The sequence below is a fragment of the Triturus cristatus genome, chromosome 6 (genome assembly GCF_964204655.1).
Source record: "Triturus cristatus chromosome 6, aTriCri1.1, whole genome shotgun sequence".
NCBI classification, from domain to species: domain Eukaryota; kingdom Metazoa; phylum Chordata; class Amphibia; order Caudata; family Salamandridae; genus Triturus; species Triturus cristatus.
The window spans coordinates 172,122,495-172,142,730 of record NC_140589.1 but is presented as its reverse complement, the minus strand read 5'-3'; the positions used below and the strand labels follow the sequence as shown (position 1 = coordinate 172,142,730).

General features: G+C 46.0%; 1 protein-coding gene across 1 annotated transcript in view; it reads left to right on the top strand.

Annotated features, from left to right (window-relative positions):
* The window catches only part of EFHC1 (EF-hand domain containing 1), a 255,895-nt gene that overhangs the window by 147,557 nt on the left and 88,102 nt on the right, over window positions 1-20,236 (top strand). Inside the window, exon 6 of the mRNA XM_085610443.1 lies at window positions 8,616-8,836. Within this exon, the coding sequence (XP_085466569.1) occupies window positions 8,616-8,836 (221 nt within the window). The remainder of the gene's footprint in view (window positions 1-8,615; window positions 8,837-20,236) is intronic.

The window sequence follows — 20,236 nt, the reverse complement described above, 5'->3', positions numbered from 1 at the left end:
GATACCTCCGCAGGCAGTGGTAAGAATCTCTGGGGACACTGCAGCAGAGCTGTTATGGTGGAGTGTTCCAGGCAACCTGTCTCAGTGGAAGCCATTTCAACCTCCATGTCCGGTGGCCACTGTGGTAACTGATGCCTCCACTCAATGGTGGGGAGCTCATCTGGGGGATCTGGAGGTCAAAGGCCTTGGGTCTCCAGAGGAAAGATTGTTTCACATCAACCTTCTGGAATTGCGGGTGATACGTTTGGCTCTCATGGCCTTTCTCCCCTCCCTTCGCAGTGAGTCGGTTCAGGTCCTGATGGACAACACTACCGCAATGTGGTACTGTCAAGAATTCCTGTCATGCGAGGGGAGGAAAACGGTAACCAGCGAAAACGGACTACATCTCCCGGGATGCTTAGCGGTTGAGAGGTTATGTAAACAGGAGAGCTGTTACATAACTCAAAGAAAACACGCCCTTATGTAAACAGGAGAGCTGTTACATAACTCAAGGAAAACACGCCCTTATGTAAACAGGAGAGCTGTTACATAACTCAAGGAAACACGCCCTTATGTAAACAGGAGAGCTGTTGCATAACTCAAGGAAAACACGCCCTTATGTAAACAGGAGAGCTGTTACATAACTCAAGGAAAACACGCCCTATAAAGGGAAGAACCGGGAGGTACAACGCTGTCGGATATTGTGTTTACACCGACGTACCTGCTTAGTGAAGAGCAGTGTTCCGGAGTGGTGCTCCATTAAGGCAAGAACGGAGGTAGGTCGAGTCGTTACTCCCTGGGCCGTGTCTTGCCCCATCGTCACCTGTGAAGGACCCGGAAGCTCTACCGGATAACCATTGAGCTTCGCTTTTTGACTCGGCTGAGTCAAAGCGCAGTGGCGCTTTTGCTGGTTGGAGTCGTAACTCCCAGCCCGACCAGAGATACAGGGACTGCCAGCTGTAACGCACACCAGGAGGTGTTTGCCGCGTTACAGACTCGGAAGTCCACGGGATCGATCGAGCGGCTGCTCTCGGTTCAGTCTTCTTTGCTTGTGATTGGGGTATCGGTGACGCATCACCAGGAGGTGACTCCGCGCCCCGGTGCAGTCTGAGGAAGAGGTTGAGCGGCTGCTCCCTTCAGGTAGAGACCCCGGCTGGGTGTTTCCCTGACTCCTCGATTCTCCCCAACACTCTTCGTGCCCCTCACAGCCTACCGATTGGCATTGTCGGCCATTTCATTTCTGCCCTCTGTTGGCATACGCCGGGATCGGTGTATATGCAGAGGACGGTTAGGACCATCCGTGCTGTGGGCTGGTAACGTACTTAGCCTGGAGGATTCCAGTGACTATAACCTTTGTTTATTCCTTGTATTATTTTTGCCTTCATTAAAATAACTAAACCTTCACAAGTGGTTGCGTTCTCATTATCGTGTCTGTTAAACGATCCTGAGACGTTCAGGGCGTTACAGGTACATCAACAAACAGGGAGGAGTAGGGTTGTATCTTCTTTGCAGAGAGGCTCTGCGACTCTCCTGGGCTCAGGACCATCAGATTTGTGTGATCGCAAATCATCTGGCCGGGGAGCTGAATGTGCGCGCGGACTGTCTTGGTCGGCGATATTCAGTGGCGTCTCCCTCCAGAGGTGGTCCTTTACATTTTCAGGATGTGGGGGTTTCCCCGGTTGGACCTGTTTGCTGCTCACGAGAATGCGCACTGCCCGTCATTCTGCAGTCTCCAGTGTCCGACGCGGGGAGCGATGGGCGACGCGTTTCAATTAGACTGGGGCTCTCAGATTCTTTACGTGTTTCCTTCCATACCCTTGATTCCTTGAGTTCTGAGGAAGATTCGGCAATACCAGGCCCAAGTCATGTTAATCATTCCGGATTGGCCATGAAGGGTGTGGTAAACAGACCTCCTTTACCTCTCATTGCACCCTCAGCTCCGTCTCCCTCTCAGGGTAGACCTCCTCTCGCTGTCGCAGTGGCAGGTTCTACACCCCCACCTCCAGAGCCTGCACCTTCATGCCTGGAGATTGAATGGGGCAACCTGAGCTGTTTCTTTGTCCCACTAAAGGTGGTGGATGTTATTTTATCGGCCAGGAAACACTCCACCAAATCTGTCTATTCTGGTAGGTAGGCCAAGGGCCAGATGTAGGAAGCCAATTTGCGCTCGCAAATGCTGAAACTCGCAGGAATTTCAGCAGTTGTAATCGCAAATTAGCAGTGTGCAATGTAGCACACAATGAGCCCCTCGCAAAATAAGGAATCGCATAATTTGCGATTCTCTATTTTGTGATTGCATTTAAGGAATCGCAAATTGCGATTCCTTAAATGCAATGTAAGTAGCACAAGTGCAATTTAGCCTTAAGGAATCGCTAATTACCACCAACTTCAAGTTGGTGGTAATTAGCGTTTTCCTTTAATAAAGCACTTTTTTTGCTTTTTTAAAAGTGCCATGTGGCACACATTCATGCCCTTAGTGCATGTATGTGCGCCACATGTGCACACATGCACATTTCAGGGGTGCAACAGGGTGTCCCTCTGGAACCCTTGCACCCTTGAAATTGCGCACGCAATTTGCGGTTACCTATTGGGTACTCGCAAATTGCGTGCGCAATTCCCATTCATTCCTATGGGCCTCGTGGCCCATAGGAATGAATGGGAAGGTATTCCTTGATTGCGAATCGCAATTTGCGATTCAAAATTAAGGAATATTAAGGAATTGCAAAAAATATTGCGATTCCTACCTACATGGCATTTTGCGAGTCCTTGATAGCGATTCCCTAAAAATTGCTATTAAGGAATCTCAAAAATGCATTTACCTACATCTGGCCCACGTTTGTTAAATGGTGTGGAGAGATAATTGATCCTTTGCAAGCCCATTTGTCTGATATTCTGAGTTTCTCTCAGTAGCTATGGTTAAGGGCTACTTGTCTGCCTTGTTGGCTTTTATATGCTTACCAGATCAACCCTTGTTATTTAAATCTCCCATACTTATGAGATTTATTAAAAGTCTCACAAATAGATTTTCTCCCACTCCTTTTATCATGCCTCAGTGGGGTTTGAATTTGGTTCTTACATTTTTGATGGGATCTCCCTTTGAACTACTACATAGTTGTCCCATAAGGTTGCTAGCGTTTAAAACGACTAGTGAGTTGCAGGATCTTAGCTCCAAGCCACCTTTTATGTCATTTCATGCACATAAGATGGTTCTTAGGACCAGAGCTGCTTTCCTGCCTAAGGTTGTCAATTCTTTCCACCTAGGGCAATCCATCACTTTACCCACTTTCTACCCCCTCACCCTTTTAAGGAGAAGGAGAGACTTCATTGTCTGGACCCTAAAAGAGCGGTCAGCTTCTACCTGGACAGGACCAAGGACTTCAGGTTGGACGACCAACTCTTCATTGGATATGTGGGTAAGATGAAGGGCAAGGCTGCCTACAGAAGAACGCTGCCCAGGTGGATCATCCTCTGTATCAAGATCTGCTACACCTTGGCCAAGAAGGAGCCTCCTGAAGGTATTCAAGCTCATTCTACCAGAGCCAAGTCTTCTTCGGCTTTAGCTAGAGGTGGCCCTGTGGTAGACATCTGTAAGGCAGCAACTTGGGCCTCCCTCCATACTTTTGCGAAGCACTATTGCTTGGATTCAGAGGTGAGGAAGGACGGCCATTTTGCACGTTCTGTGCTGCAGGATTTTTTTGGTATAGGCAGGCAGGCAACCTCCGCCTGGAGTGGGATTGCTTGGGGATGCAATTCATAAGGTGAGGAATCAACAGGCAGATGTATCCATCAGAAGAACAAGTTACTTACCTTCAGTAATGCTGTTTCTGGTGGATTCCTCACAGACCCACCCGCCTCCTCATTGCCTGTCTGCTTATACTGAAAAATAATCAAGTGTATTTTTTTTATATGATTTATTGTGGGGTTTGGGGATATTTAGCATCAGGAAGTGAAATTTCTTGTTTTACTATGTTTGTATACTGTGTATACTTGTGAAAATATTTTCGGTTCACCCGTTTGCCTCAAAGGCATGTACAAAATGGGTGGAACTGATGTCAGCACGCCGCCGAGGTCTTCTTATGGCTTCGATGAAGTCACGCGGGGTCGTGTGCAAAGCCTTCCATTGTGACGTCCTCGTCGACGTGGGAGAGATGAGAAGAAACGTTTCCCTGGAATGCTGCGCATGGGGGTAATTGATTAGGTGAAGAATCCACAGGCAGATACGGTATCCACCAGAAAAAGCATTACTGAAGGTAAGTACCTTGTTCAATTCATCCCTGTAACCTTTGTTTTTTCAGTGACTTTCTAAGGTTTTTTTAAATTCTATTTCCTAACTATAACGTTCCTGTAACCATTGTTTCTTTTAGTGAATTTCACCTTTTTTTTCCCCATAAATTGATTGTACTACAATTTGAACCATAAGTTCATTTCACAAATATACATTTTCAGAAGTTTATAAATACATTTTATTCACACATTCATTGTTATTATATATTTTAAAACTTACAATAAAAAAGTTACGGTATGAGGGGGAGTGGGTGTGTGAATAGGTGTTTGAGTGGGTCTGTGAGTGGTTGGGTGGGTGGGTGAGTGGGTGGGTGAGTGGCTGTGTGAGTGGCCTTGTGGGTGGGTAATTGGGTGTGTGAGTGGGTGTGTGAGTGAGTGTCTGTGTGGGTGTGTGAGACCTTTTGATGGTGTGTGAGACCTTTTGATGGTCAGTGAGTGGGTGTATGAGTGGTTTTGTGGGTCTGTAAGTGGCTGAGTGGGTATGTGAGTGGTTGTGTGGGCGTGCTCACTTTAGAAAGAAAAGTGCAGACAACTCTACACAAGATGGCCCTATTTGAGCTAGGCCACCTATATATGGTGGGGTTGTTCCTTGCGCTGCAACAATTCCAGGCTTCTGTTAATCCCACAGCCTTGGATATATTTGTCTTTGCAAGATTACGCAACACAGTTTGGGAGAAAGTCCCAAAATATTGGGCAGAACCCTGTAGTTCCCCCCGCTAACACAACTGATATCATCTACTGACACGACGAGATGGATATCTCGAATGTACGTCAGTGTATCAGTGCATCGGGCGATAGGGAACATACCAGCTGCACGAGCCTGGGATGAGGGCCTCATCTTGCCTTTGATGGATTTTCAATGGAAATTCTGCTGTGCCCAGACTGGTTGAAAATCCCTTAATTATCACCACAATCTTTTCCACTTTTGAGCAAGTGTCGGGGTGCGATGTACTAGAGAAGCCGCAACATTCCTAAGGTGATTGACTGGATCAAAGTCCTAACAGTTAGCAATGATCAGATAGAAACCTATGCATTGATACTCCCAACAACTTCCCTGCCAAAGGACAAATGGGCCCACCTTTGGACGTATTTATCTACACAAGCCACGGGCGAACAAGCGCCTCACCACAGACTTGTGAAAACTACCATATGGAATATTAACACGCCAACTCCCACCACTGTCTGAGAGTCGTGTTCATTTCTGCACTGTGGGATGATGTGATCTGTGAATTGGGACAAGGAGAAGTTGGGCGAGCATTGGGCGGTAGAACTTATTGTGTTATGTGCTTTCCATATTTGTCCTGAAGATACTCCCAGTAAACATGAATATATCTAAATGTGGAGATAAAGTTTGGCTTATTTTGCAATATAGATCTCTGTAGTTGAACTTTCGGATCATTCTAAACCGGCATTACTGATGTACTAAATGTACTGTATTATTTGATTTTAAATCTTAGTAATAAAATAATTCTCTAGAACACAGTCACATCAATAAATGTTTTTAAAATGTATCATTTTAACTGCAAGTGTAGGGTATCCACGTTTTTTTCCTTTAAATTTTTTAGGCATATCCGTGCAATATTTAATTACACAGAGCATCAGCTTTTCAATGCCAGACCTAGTAGCTTTGCCAGTGTTTGTTATTATATTCTATCATTCTTTGCTACATTGTATTCAGTTTGTTGGGACTTTTGCTTATTGAAGCCATCAACATTTTCTCCTCTTTAGTGTAATCGAAATATCCATCGTATTGAAAAACAATTGCTCAGCAGTAGGTGCACTCTGCTGATCTTGAGGCTACTCCCCAAAGTCTGGGATGTTCCCCCATCTGTGTATTTTCTATGTTACATCAACATTCTGCTGATCAACCTCATCAGCTAGTAACTGTTCGTGGATCTACAGGGGTGACTTGCAACACTCTTCTATTTCTTGAGGCAGCCCAAGGTTAAATCTCATGGTTGGAGGCATGGAAAGGCACATAACACGTTTGCTAATCCAACGCCTCACCCTGCCACCAAGGTTGTTTTTTCCATTGCTACTGGCTTGGCTGAGGGGTTCCATCATCAGCTGTACTTCTCTGATGCCGTGCACTTGTCCAGATCCCATTTTTGCTCTCTCCAAAGGGAGATTAGTGCACTACCACAACTCAAAATGGATGCCACTGTCTTCTTCTTGGAAAGATCCCAAAACTGCAGAACTCCTGTTTTCCCTCCAAACATTTTACAGTAAAGCAGCATCAAGGGATCTCAGGAACCTCTGTAGGCATACAGGACTCCAACGTCAGCTTCAGGTGAAAAAGGGAACCAAAAAGGTAGAAGATGTTTGTCTGGACTGTCGAAATCACTGAAGGGAAACTGTTCCTGTAGAAGGACCCTTGCCTAATAGGCTGCGGATAGTATAAAGGAAGAAGAGGGTTGGTAGTGATCCATCTAAGGCAGATGAATATTATGTTGGCTGAAAAGAGAAATATATGGCAGGGGAATTCCTCTAATTTGAAGAGTTGTCCTCACACACCCATTAATGTGTCATGCTTCATCATAGGGTGTTTTACTCCTTGTGGGGTTGGCGCTGCAGTCTCCCATGGGTCCAGCGAGAGGGCTCTTTAGCGGAGATCTTTTAAGAGGAACGCTGTAGTGGTGAGTGCGGGTGTGTGGGGAGTGTGCAGGTGAGTTAAAAATAACGTAACTGTACCCCTAGTAGTATTTATTCTTGGATCGGTTCGGTATGATTAAAAACAGGAAAAATAACTCTGTTACTCGGTTACTCCAGTGAGTAGGATCAGTTCAATTTGCAAAAGAGTGAGTAGTGATAACGGTCATGAGGTCGACATGTTTCAAGCCCTAGTGGTCCCTACTGGATCCTTAGCTTTTCATCAGGACCGAAAAAATGTGAGAAGTGCAAAGTTAAAATCAAAGAGGGGGAATACTACACCCTGTTATGTAAACCTGAGTCAGGTGAGTGGTTGTTGTTGTCTGGAAACAGAGGGCCTCCCCCACAGTGATGGTCCAGCGAGGCGGTTGGGGATTAACGCGCGGGGCTCCCGGCCGGGCCAGACGTGGCCGGGGAGCTCCGCGGGGGGATCAGTGACGACTCCGGTGGGACTTCCTTCGCGCTTCTCAGACCCGCACCTTCTCCACCAATAGCGCAGCGGCGGCGTTTGGCAGTCCGCCCCCGTCAGGTGACTCGGGTTACTGGCTTCAGGCCTACGCGGCCTTCCTTGAACTCCGGCGGCCCTCTCCTCACGGAGGGCCGCGTTGCTGAGGCTGCGACGGCAGCGGCGGGGCGCCGGTCTTCCCCGCGGGCCCCAAGGATGACAGGGAACAGGCGGCACGGCCCAGGGCCACAACGGTGAGTTATTCTTTGGGGCAACCCCACCAGGGGTGGCTAAAATTGAAGGGTGGCCTGCAGCTCGGGGGTGGCGATGTGCTCGGCGCCTAGCGCCCCCCTTTTTCCTCACAGAGACGCCCTTGCTCAGGGCAGGTGGGTTGGAAGGTAGCAGGCCACACGCCAGTGGCAGAACCAGATAGGGAGGACCCAGGCAAAGTCAGAGAAGTAGAGTATAAGGTCGGAGATGGTTACTCTTTTCCCCGGTTCTCTTCAGGGGTCCTGGCTGACGTGATCCCAGGGTCAGAGGCTGAAGGTAGGGCTAGGTCACGAGGTAGGGGGCAGTGTCAACCAAGCGGGGGGAAGAAAGCAGGCCCTAAGAACAGTCAGTTCCCCCCTCCAGCGCACCTACCTCCCCACTCAGGTGCCTTACTCCTGACTACCTCACTTCACACAAAATGGCCGTCGCACCTCACCTCTATATATAGCCTGGGCCTTGACTGTCTAGAGTGGCCCAGAAGGTTCTGGAACCACTCATGCCAGCCTATGGCCCAGGATCTGAGGTGACAGTTTAGGCCACCATTTTGTGGAGGAGCTCTTTCTCTCCCTCCATTTTAGGGAAGCACCTTGCGCCACACTATCAATTAGTGATAATGGGGCGCCCAAAGCCTCTAAGTCAACACCAAAAAAACTAGTGGACAGAGAAATTAGAGGGTAAAGGAAGAAAAATGAGGAGGGGACAGCTAAAGGGCTGGCAGGTCTAACACCCAGAATCACAGGATGTTCAGCGTCATTGCCGAGACTCAAACCCAGTTCCCCAGATTCAAGGTCGACCGTCCTAGCGTTAAGCTACCTCCTCTCCCCTTATCATCATTAGGTAGGTATTTTATTTTTGTTCATGGTGGGTTCCTTAAATTTATGTGAGGATGGCTAGGAAACCAGGAATATTAGAATTAATTTACTCATTCAATATCAAACCCTAGTAATTTCTAACAAATCCATTTATTCTCATTAATGTTCCCATGTAGTGTCCTTCCCTGCTTGTGTGTTGGAAATCTCAGATCACGAGGTGACCGACTGGTACTCTCCCAAGGATTTCTGTGTTGGGAAAGACATCACCATCCTGGGCCGCAAATTTATTCTCCACGATTGTGATGAGTATACGCAAGCGTATTACCGTGATGTTCTGCGTTACTCGGAATTCAAGCCAATTGATGTGAAAAAGAAGACTGAAGACCAAGTGAAACTGGTATAACTGTACACCCCAATGCTTACTAATTACTTTTACTGTAACTCCTTCCAATATCTACTGCATGCTGTTCTTGTTGGTATTGTATGCTTGCTAGTTAATATCATTGCTTAAGGTCATGCCTGGTGCCCTTTGCTGCTTCAAATATTGTGTCTCTGTGTTGGGCAATGAAGGGACTCTGTGCACTATAGCCAAGTCAATGTACATTAAAGACATGCAACTACTCATTATGCAAGTGAGTGCAGTCTGAGGGCTACCAACATGAGTGGTGTTTGCCAAAGATATTTGTTTGAAAATAAATACAAAGGTTCATTTTGACACTCACAATTAACAGCATGTAATAGTCACTTTTGAGGTGGGTACTGTAACTTAATTGTATCACGCAATAAGTCCCTTATTTAGAGCTTGCAAAAAGGGGAGTCTGTCAAAATTTGGCGGCTGTCCCGTCTGCCATATTCAATTATTTAATTATAATGCGTTTGTAATATGGCGGACTGAACATCCTCCATCTTTTTTTATGAAGTACCCTGTACAGCAAACTATAAATAATGCCCTAAGATTTAATGAACGTCCATGCATTTGGTTTTAAAAAAAAATGATGCGCCTTTAAAACAGTTTTTTTCAAAATTCTCAATGTATTCACAAACAGCTAAACCTACCATTAAGTTTACAGTAGCATTGATACACTGTCCTCTTTCACACAGTAACCACAGAGGCCAGTTAAACGATTGTTAGGCTGAAACCACATACAGTTAAGTACACCTTACCTTTATTTGCCACCACCCAGTAGTAACTGCAAGGCTTTGGAAACGGCATTCAATAGTTCATTTTTGCAGTTTATCTTCGGGAAACAAATAATAATTTGACCAAATGCATATAAACACTTGGATTCAGTGTCCAAATGACTCTTGTGTCCCCCACCCACTCCCCATGGTTTGAGTTTCTTTAGATCTGCATTATCCATGCCTGATCACTTGACAGATGCTTAGCTCCTCACACCTCCATCTCACATCTAATTACTGCTCATGTAACATGCTGTGGATCAACAATGAAGAAAGGCTTGCGCCCTGTAATTGGATGACCTCTGTCCCCCAGCCCTGCCATCAAACTGATGCCTACTTTCCAACAATGCAGGGCTCTGCAATCTGGGACATTTGGGGAAGCTTCCTCCTAAGAGAATACCTATCAGCATGGGTTGGCCAAGTTGAAAGAAGACATTCTGCTCCTTATCACACCTGCCTCATCATGCGTGACTCATGAGACCAACGGCCTGCACATGGGATATTACTGCATTGGCCGGCTGATGTCTGAGTGCAGTGCAGTTTTTACACTAACTATGATAAAGATCATATATTAAGCGTATTGGACACCACAAGTGCTATTAATTTTACATATTCTTGTATAGTTATCTGACTGCTAGTCACCAAATCTTTTAAAAGCATGTGCATTGTCCAAACTTTTCCCCAAGTGCCATGCCTTTTTCAGCACCAGTTCAACATTGTAGAGCATCATAGTACCACAGTGGTACTGCTGTTTCCAAACTTGGCTTCCAGGGCCTCTTTTGGAGGTCACAATGTCATACTACCTTTATTGCAGTGATGAAAACGTATAACCCTATTGGCTGTCTGGTAAGAGAACAATGGCCTTTATCCCCGGTAAATAAAAAGTAGTGCCAAAATGTTAGTAGTAGTAGTAGGCCCAAAGAAAAGGCCTAAAACCTATATCTTAGCAGCCTATCTACCTCATTATGCAAAAGAACCAAGAATTTGGTAACAACCAATCAGACACCAGCACCCTTCTAGAACCCTCTCTGCAGAGCCAGTTCTCCTCAGATTTTCACAGCACGTTGTGTGGAAGGGAGTCTCCCTGAGTGCCTCTCAGTTTTCAACTTGCTTCAGCATGTCTGACAAGAAGGCCTTGTTTAAGTCCTGCAGGACCTGCGCCAAGAAGAGGGTCCATGTTGATGATCAACATTTGGACTGCATCTACTGCCTCTACCCTAAACATGAGGCAAGAGATTGCAAGATTTGCCGCACCTTCCCTACCAAAACTCTTAGGGATAGGGAGGCGAGAGTGCTTTTGTGGCTTAAATCCTCTTCGGCTGAGGAGGATGACAGAGCCTCTACTTCTAGCAAGAGAGCTAGATCGCAGGACAGCTCTTCCAGTGAGGGGAAGAAGCGCCAGAAATCACACCATTCTACTTCTGATTCTGTTCAGAGGAGTCCCATCATTTCCTCTGAATCAGCGCACTCTCCGCAGGATTCTGCGGTCAAGGCTAGGACACAAACTGTGAGTAAAAGCCTTTCAAAATCTCTGGATTTCTCTCCATCTACAATTTCTGTCACCTCGTCTTTTCCTTCATTGACGGAAACCATCTCGATGACGGCCATTACCTCTCCTATTCTGTCAACGAGGATAACTATCCTCTCAAAAAAGCCCGTAGTCGAGGACTAAGCCAGCATCGACGATACCATCGACGAAGCTTTCATCGTCGAAAAGAGAAGCGTCGGCGAAGATCTCGTCGTCGAAAGTCCCGTCGACGACGATCCCGCCAGCGAAAAGCCTGTCGACGTCACGCCCGTCGACGAAGATCCCATCGATGAAGACCCCGTCGATGTCGAGCCCGTCGACGAAGGCTCCGTCGGCGAAGACCTCGTCAACGTCGAGCCCGTCGACGAAGGCTCCGTCGGCAAAGACCTCGTCGACGTCGAGCCCGTCGACGACGACGACGATCCCGTCGACGATAGCCCCGTCGACGACGACCTCGTCGACGATGGACACTAAAAGCCTATTAACATCAAAGGAATCCATTTCTAGTACAATGCCTGGAGATTTACCTGTTCAGTCTCCGACATTTGCAATGGCGCCCGCTCATTCCACTTCTATTTCCACCAGGAGTTTCCAACTAAAGACTTTTCAAAGGCAGGAATGTAGCGATATATCACCGCTTACTCCCTCACATCTCCTAGAAACATATGTGCAGGGTGAGGATGATGACTATGAGGATGACGAGGGCGAAGGGCCCTTTGGGATCGCTCGCCATCCTTCTGAACTGCACATCAGGTGTCAAGATGACGATGATGATGAGGAGGAGGACAATTATCAGGGGCATTACTATCAGGAAAACATTGTCGTTCCGCATCATAGACCTTACTACAGACAACCTCGTCAGAGCGAGATGTCACATCTGCCTCCGACTCTGATTCAAGACCTGCAAGCCATGCTTGCAGATTATAAACAGCGTTTTCCACCGCACCCAGTCATTCCACAGGTTCCGCAGACTGCGCCGCAGCCGGACCCATTGCCTTTGCCTGAAGATCCAGCCCCAACGCCTCAACTGCCTGATCCTCCACAGGACCCGCGTCAAGGTCAAGAATCAACCTCTGAGGAGGAATTCGAGGAGGGTGAGCTACCAGACCCAGCAGACCCTTGGGATTCTTATATAATACCTATGCCTTCGCCACCCACCCCTCTACCATCTGATTCGCCCCAAGAAGATATAGGGGGGTTCCATAACCTTATGCAGCGCTCTGCGACCAGGTTCCACTTGCCGGTTACCATTGAACAGTCTGACTGTTTTCTTCATGATTTTAAAGAGGAGTCAAGAAAGGTCACAAGAGCTATCCCTATCATCGACTACATTTGGAAGGAAAGAGTAAAAATTATGAAAAACCCAGCATCAGTGCCCGCGGTGCTTCCACAGATTGACAAGAAATACCGTGCTCCTGCCAACAGTCCTTCCTGTCTCATTGGCCATCCTCAGCCAGACTCGGTTATCTCACAGGCAGCCCAACAAAAATCTAAGAATCCGGCAGCACCTATCACTACACCACCGGATAGGGAAGGACGACGCCTGGATTTAATTGGCAAAAAAATTTCAACGATGGCAGCTGCATCCATCAGGGCAGCCAACTCGTTGACGATAATAGGGCGTTATGACTGCCAAATGTGGTCAGAAATGGCAAGCTTTATTGACCTCATCCCAGAGGACAACAGACAAGACGCTCGGAAGGTTTTGTGGGAGGGTGAGCGTGCAGCATCAGAGACTATCGACTGCGCTCTGGATATTGTAAATACTAATTTGCGCCAGTTGCCTGGGGCAGCTGTTCTCAGACGCCAGGGTTGGCTTAAGGCCACCACGTTCAGACCAGAAGTCAAAACAAAAATATTGGATATGGCCTATGATGGCGAATCATTGTTTGGAAAGCATATAGATGACGCTCTCCAAGCAATAAAGACCGATACTGATACCGCAAGATCATTGGGCTCCTTGCAGTACAAACGAGGTACCTTCAGAGGAGCAAGAGGCCGTGGATTTTCATCCAGAGGAGGTTATCACACCCAACAGAATAGGTACCAGCCTCAGTATCGACAATCCTATCAATCTTCCTACAGACAAACCAACACGTCTGGTTTCTCTCGTCAAGGCGGACGAAAAAGATCGCAGAATCAGGGAAGAGACACCACAAGGAAGCAATGATTTCTGCAGGGCACCTTCCACTCTTTTTCCCCTCCCTGTGGGTGCGAAAATTTCAACTTTTGTGAGCAAGTGGCAAGAAATTACGTCGGACCAGTGGGTTCTGGACCTGGTTCACAACGGTCATACCTTAGAGTTTGTCACAAAGCCACCCAACACACCACCCAAGGGACCCCCTCCCCCTCGTCTTCACTTACTATTCAAAGAAGCTTTAACGATGCTCCTCAAGAACGCAATCAAGAAGGTTCCTGCACTTCAAAAGGGGATGGGTTTCTATTCCCTTTTTTTTCTCATCAAGAAGAAATCAGGGGAGTGGCGTCCCATTTTAGATCTTCGCAATCTGAACAGATTCCTCAAGAAGCAGGGATTTTGCATGGTCACTCTGGCAGAAATTCTAAGTTGCCTCAACGAGGGAGATTTTCTAGCTTCTTTGGATATGGAAGACGCTTACTTTCACATCCCAATACATCCGAAGCATCGCAAGTATCTTCGCTTCACAGTGGCTGGCGCCCATTACCAGTTCAAAGTGCTCCCGTTTGTGTTAAAATCTGCCCCAAGGATATTTACGAAGTGCCTAGCTCCAGTGGCAGCAGCGTTACGATCCCAAGGAATCCAAGTCTTCCCATATTTAAACGACTGGTTGATAAAAGGTCCTTCGGAAAGCTCAGTCAAGACTGCCGTGACAACATCTCTTCATCTGTTCCACTCTCTGGGCTTACGGTCAACAGGAGCAAATCTCAATTACACCCAAGGCAGATCCTTCCTTTTCTGGGAGCTCTGCTAGATACCGTCCACTGAAAGGCATTCTTATCTCACGAACGGCAGGTTCGTCTTCAAAAGTTAGCAATCCTGATTGCCAAAAGGTGGTCAGTTTCTGTCCGGATGTTCGCGTCGCTCCTAGGGATGTGCTCCTCTGCAATACACCTCGTCCCTCTGGCACGGCTCAGGATGCGACCCTTGCAGGAGGAGTTACACCTTCAGTGGTAGCAGGCGATGGGTTCCTTCGACGACATCCTCAGAGTCACTTCAGGCATGAAGAGCGCTCTACGTTGGTGGTCCCACATACCCAACTTAGCAGAAGGGCTCACTTTCAAACAGAAGATTCCAGACTTTGTCCTCACTACGGATGCTTCCATGGAAGGCTGGGGAGGTCATCTCCAAGACTTACAGATACAGGGGAAATGGTCTCCAGAGTACAAGAACAAACACATCAACAGTCTGTAATTGCAAGCAATTTTCCTGTCTCTGCAAGCTTTCCTTCCAAGGATTGCAGGTTCTTCGGTTCTGGTTCGGACCGACAATACCACCAGCATGTTTTACGTGAACAAGCAAGGAGGGACAAGATCAGCAACTCTGTCCACAGAGGCTCAGGAGTTGTGGGAATGGGTCACACTCCACAACATAACCCTCAGAGCAGAACATGTCAGAGGTCTCTGCAATACATTAGCGGACACGCTCAGCAGATCCCAATCAGATTGCCACGAATGGGAGCTAGAGCAAGCTCAAGTGCTCAGAGTATTCAGAGCTTGGGGCACACCGCCACTGGATTTGTTTGCCACAAAAGAGAACAAGAAATGCCGCTTTTATGCCAGCAGATACCCTCAACAGGGGTCAAGGGGGAATGCCCTGTCCATGCGATGGTCAGGGATTTGTGCTTACGCTTTTCCCCCGATACCTCTAATACCGAGGGTCATACGCAAAATTAAGTTGGAGGGCTGTCGTCTCATCTTGATTGCACCCAGATGGCCACGCCAATACTGATTTCAGGAGCTTCTATTACTATCCCAGGACCAACCGATCCGTCTTCTCCCGACGCCCACAATGCTGTCAAGGAACAGAGGTCAGGTTCTCCACCCAGACCCTCAGTCCCTACATTTACACGCATGGCTCCTGACTTCTTAGAATTTAAGGACCTGGATATCCCTCAAGACTGTAGGGATATATTAACGAAATCACGAGCCTACAGCACGATAAAAACTTAGTCTAAAATGGAAACGGTTTTGCTGTTGGTGTGAAGCAAACCAGGTGCACCCGGTGGACGCTCCTGCAGAACAGATCCTCCCTTATTTGTTACACCTGGCAAGATCTGGACTTTCTTTCCCTTCAGTCAAAGTCCACTTAGCTGCACTTTCCAGATTCAGAAAGGGTGCTCATGGCCCTTCTCTTTGTTCATCCTCTTTAATTAGGCAGTTTTTGAACGGACTTTTCCGGGAGTTTCCTCCGGTCAGACTTCCGCCACCGGAATGGGAACTCAACACAGTCTTAATGCAATTAATGAAGCATCCATTTTTGAGCCTATCCACAAGGCTGATCTCAAATTCCTTACCTGGAAGGTTGCTTTACTTCTGGCTTTAACATCAGCTCGACGAGTGAGTGAAATTGATGCGTTTACTGTAAAGGAACCTTTTCTACACTTCACTCAAGACTACGTGCACCTCCGAACTAATCCAACATTTATCCCTAAGGTGCCGTCACAGTTTCATCTTAATGAACCGGTGAGGTTAAAAACTTTCTTTCCTAACCCATCTACTCCAGTGGAACGAGCCTTACATTCTCTCGATATCAAGAGATGTCTTAAATTCTATCTTCAAAAAACAAAGAACCTTAGAAAGACCAATTGTTCGTGGCTTATGGCCAAACTACCCTGGGAAGGGCGGTGACAAAATCCACCATTGCCAGATGGATAGCATCAACAATCCTTTTCTGTCATGACAAAGCTCACAGGCCATTGTTACGGAAACCCAAGGCCCATTCCACAAGAACAGTAGCAGCTTCTACAGCATTGTTTGCTGGTGTGACTCTAGAAAATATCTGCGTGCTGCGACATGGAAAAATGTCCACACTTTTACGAGATATTACTGCCTCCAATCTACGCATCGAGACGATGCAGCAGTTGGACAAGCTGTCCTGCGACATCTGTTTCTTTGAGATATCTTCAGGTACCTTTTCATATTTTTAACATGTAATATGTTGATATCTTTTAGTATGACAATGCAATGTTTTACAATAATGATTTGGTTTCATTTTCAATGTTATTGCATTACATGCTGCTTTCTCTTTATAGATTGCATGTTTCGAATTTTAAGATTCTTTTTCTTATACCTTTTGTTAACAAGCTGTGGATGCAACTAGGGAGCACTAGTCTCCCAACATCCGCAAACGACTGTATACTTGGTATACTGCTCGCTATTCTGATTCAGGCATGTGAGTCTATGAAAGATACCCCAATACTGGATAAGAAAACAAGTTACTTACCTGTAACTACAGTTATCCAGTATTGGTATCTTTCATAGATTCACATGCACCCACCCTCCTCCCCATAGAGTCAGTTCTCTATATTTTGGGACGTTTACTTCCCACTTGTGCTACGAAAATCTGAGGAGAACTGGCTCTGCTGAGAGGGTTCCAGAAGGGTGCTGGTGTCTGATTGGTTGTTACCAAATTCTTGGTTCTTTTGCATAATGAGGTAGATAGGCTGCTAAGATATAGGCTTTAGGCCTTTTCTTTGGGCCTACTACTACTACTAACATTTTGGCACTACTTTTTATTTACCGGGGACTCCCGCCTCGGCAACGGGGAATGATTCAGGCATGTGAATCTATGAAAGATACCAATACTGGATAACTGTAGTTACAGGTAAGTAACTTGTTTTCTTACTTTCTTCATAAGTAGCACCAGACCTTAACAATAGGCGTTGGGCTACCATAACTAGGACACAAAGATGTTCCCTTTGAAAACTCTTTACTGTTTGAAAATGTCTTAAGAGGGCCTGATGTCCAGAATCCTTCGTTTTCACATCTCAAAGAAATGGGACATTATCCTGGGAAAGACTTTTCTTATCTGGACACTACTCTGGGGCATGGACGCGTGCTTGCTGATCACCCAGACCCTCAAGGTATAGTAGTAGTGGTAGAGGGAAAGATGGCTGACACTTCTCTGCTTGTCTTCTGAGCTAGAGGTGCAGACTTTGCAGTTGGGCAAGCCAAGCAATGGTAGATCCTGGCTCAGGCTGAATGACTGAATATGTCATCTAAGCAAATCCCTCTACTTCACTGTGCTTCATTTTAATTAGGTTTCAGATCTGAGAATATCTGAAGAAATTCAGTTCAGTCGATGTCCTATCAAAAATTTTCACTTAATGATGGTGGCTTATAGAACACCAATATTGGCCACATATGCAACCCACATGCCTAACTAACATCTCTTGGTTCACTCATAGTCGAGTTGTTAAGTGTATTGGAGATGGGGAAAAGTTCATGTTTAAAAGTCTTAATTTTAACAGAAGTCACTACAGTGATCTAATTTAATGCACAAAAGTAAAACATAGGAATTCAAGAATTAACCTATTTTCAACCTGAAAGAGTCTTTATCGTTTTTCATGTCATGTGTACTGTATTATTTATGTGTCAGATTTTTTTTTGTGCCAATCCAGAAACCTGGCTCGTCTCTCCCTCTGAATTTTCTCGCTTGCCTATTTACACCCATCTCCTTGTTTCTGGGCCTTGCCATATGCTTCTGCCCTCCCAGACATTTGTTTCTTTATAGTTAGCGTTATAACTCAGATTGGTAACCAAAAAAACCTCCCACCTGTGCCATGCAAAATAGCGTGCTCATCGTCAAGTTTAAAACAAATTATTTATCCGTGCTGCATAGTATCAGGAATTCTGTGCAGCATGGCTGAAATCCATTGGCACAGCCAATAGGTCCAAAAGGTGCGCCCGATTGGCATTGCCAATGCTTATTATATGAGCCTGCAGGAGAAAGTATTTCTCTTGGTGTATGCACCCTACTTGCAATAAAGGTGGTGGGCATCTTTTTTTAGGAAAAACAAACATGGGTGTTTTTTATGTCTCATCCGAGGTGCCACATTTGCTTGAATAGACTAGTTTTCTTCATCACTGATATATGTTTAGTTTCTCATGAAGAGGAAGCTGTTCCACAGAGAATAATCCAGAGACATTTAATTATTGTTAAGTTAGCTTCTGGATTTAGAGTTCAGGTTTCTGAACTTGTTCAAAACAAATCATTCCTAGTGAAATTTAATTTTCAAGTGCAAATACTCTGTTGGTCTACTCTTGCTTACTTTCAGCTGGTTGAGAATTGCATGCTCCAGAGGCTGAACTGAGCAAAAGCTTCTCTGTACTTATGAATCGCAGCCTTATATGCATGCCTCCCCAATTGCCTCAACCAGTTCCTGTTGTTAATGCCTGTCAGGCAAGGTACAGCAAGTGGCTTCCAAGCCCTTCTCGTTTCTTGGGTAGTGTATTCTTTTCCCCTACGTTCCCCATTTCTTCAGAGAGGCACGTTTTAATAACTTTTCCAAATTCTATTGGCAAGTAGTTCTCTGCAGCTGGTCCTCACAAAACCTGCATCTTGAGAATAGACATTCTATATATTTTTTGTTTTCTAACCTTAAATGAATCCACAGTTACTGTGGAGCTAGCTTTTTTAATGTACATGCTAGCATTTAAGGAGACCCTTAAATGTCCAAGACTTTGTGGCAGGCTGGAAAATGTTGCCACCAGAGTTAGCAATGCATAGCAGTACGTTCTGAAAACAATTGTAGTCCCAATATTGGAACCTTCTGTATCTTCAGAGCAACAGCCTTCGGGCATATGCTTCTGTGAGTACCTCTCAGACTGAGCTTGCATCATTATTCCTGAGTAGCTCATCCAGTTCTGTTGTTTTCTTTACTCTCTGAAATCTGTAGTCCTGTCGCTTTCATTACTGAATGAGAATTGCAAGTTCATGACTGCAAAGAATAAACCTAGAATGCAAGAGTTACTCTTGCATGGACCGAGGGAACTTGAGAGCTGAAAGCAGCAACCCACTGTGGTGCATAGCATTTGTTTGCTTCAGAAGTCCACTCAAAAGGTTCAGGGCATTCTTGCTTTAATCAGACTGCCCAAGCCAAATCCACCAAAACCGTTCATGGGCCTTTTACCAATACCCTCTGTAAAAGAACTGTGAGAGACATCAACCTGGTCGGGCACCTCCCACAGTGTCCCTAGGCACAGTAGCTCAGAAGGAAACTCACATAGATAGATGCAGTCCTCTCACATCTTGCAAAAATCAGGCTGCTGTCTATAATCCACGTCAATACTGCCAGGATCCCCTGCCTCCGAAATCCCTTTCTTGTCAAGCAACCCATCCACCTTGTGTGAGCCACTGATGTCTATTCTTACCAGGAGCCATCTCCACTTCCAGGGTTTACATTTCCTTCATGTCCCGAGGCAAAGCCTGAAGCTCTCATGGTCCCACCATTCTTATGCACCCAAATCAAGTTGGCCTCCTGGACATCTTACCTATCCCAGGTACCTCTTATTCCTGGTTCAGCAACAGTGGCAGCAGTACTTCACATCTCACTACCGTGAACTCACAGCCCAGCCTTTGTACTTTTCAGATACCCTTTTCCTACATCCCCATTCTCTCAACCGGTCTTCAAATGGCAGAGACATGTTCAAGGAAACACCCTCCGAACCCACTACTAAACCCATTTAATCCAAATACTGATGGACACACTTTCAAAAAACCCAGTTACTAGGAAGAAGGGAGGGTTACAGGGACACCGATCAATAAGAATATGTGTAGAATTATAAATAGGTGACAATGGATAATATTTATTTTCGCACAGTGGTTCTGAGTAACATCACATAGAAACCTTGAGTGAAGTTAGAGTTGTCTGTGATGTCATTCAGGACCTGAGGTGAAAAACATCCTGATTGTTTGCTTTTATCCATCTACAATTTCATGTCATGTATGACTCTCCCAAATCATCTGCCCCTGCTTTTGACCGCTCTGCAGGGTACATGTGTAGTGAGGGAATTAAACAGGTCATAGCCTCACCTGCCTTAGCCCCCTGCCCTGTTATACATCTGGTATCATCCTAGCCCCCCCCACCCAAAATTAAGAATACAATACCT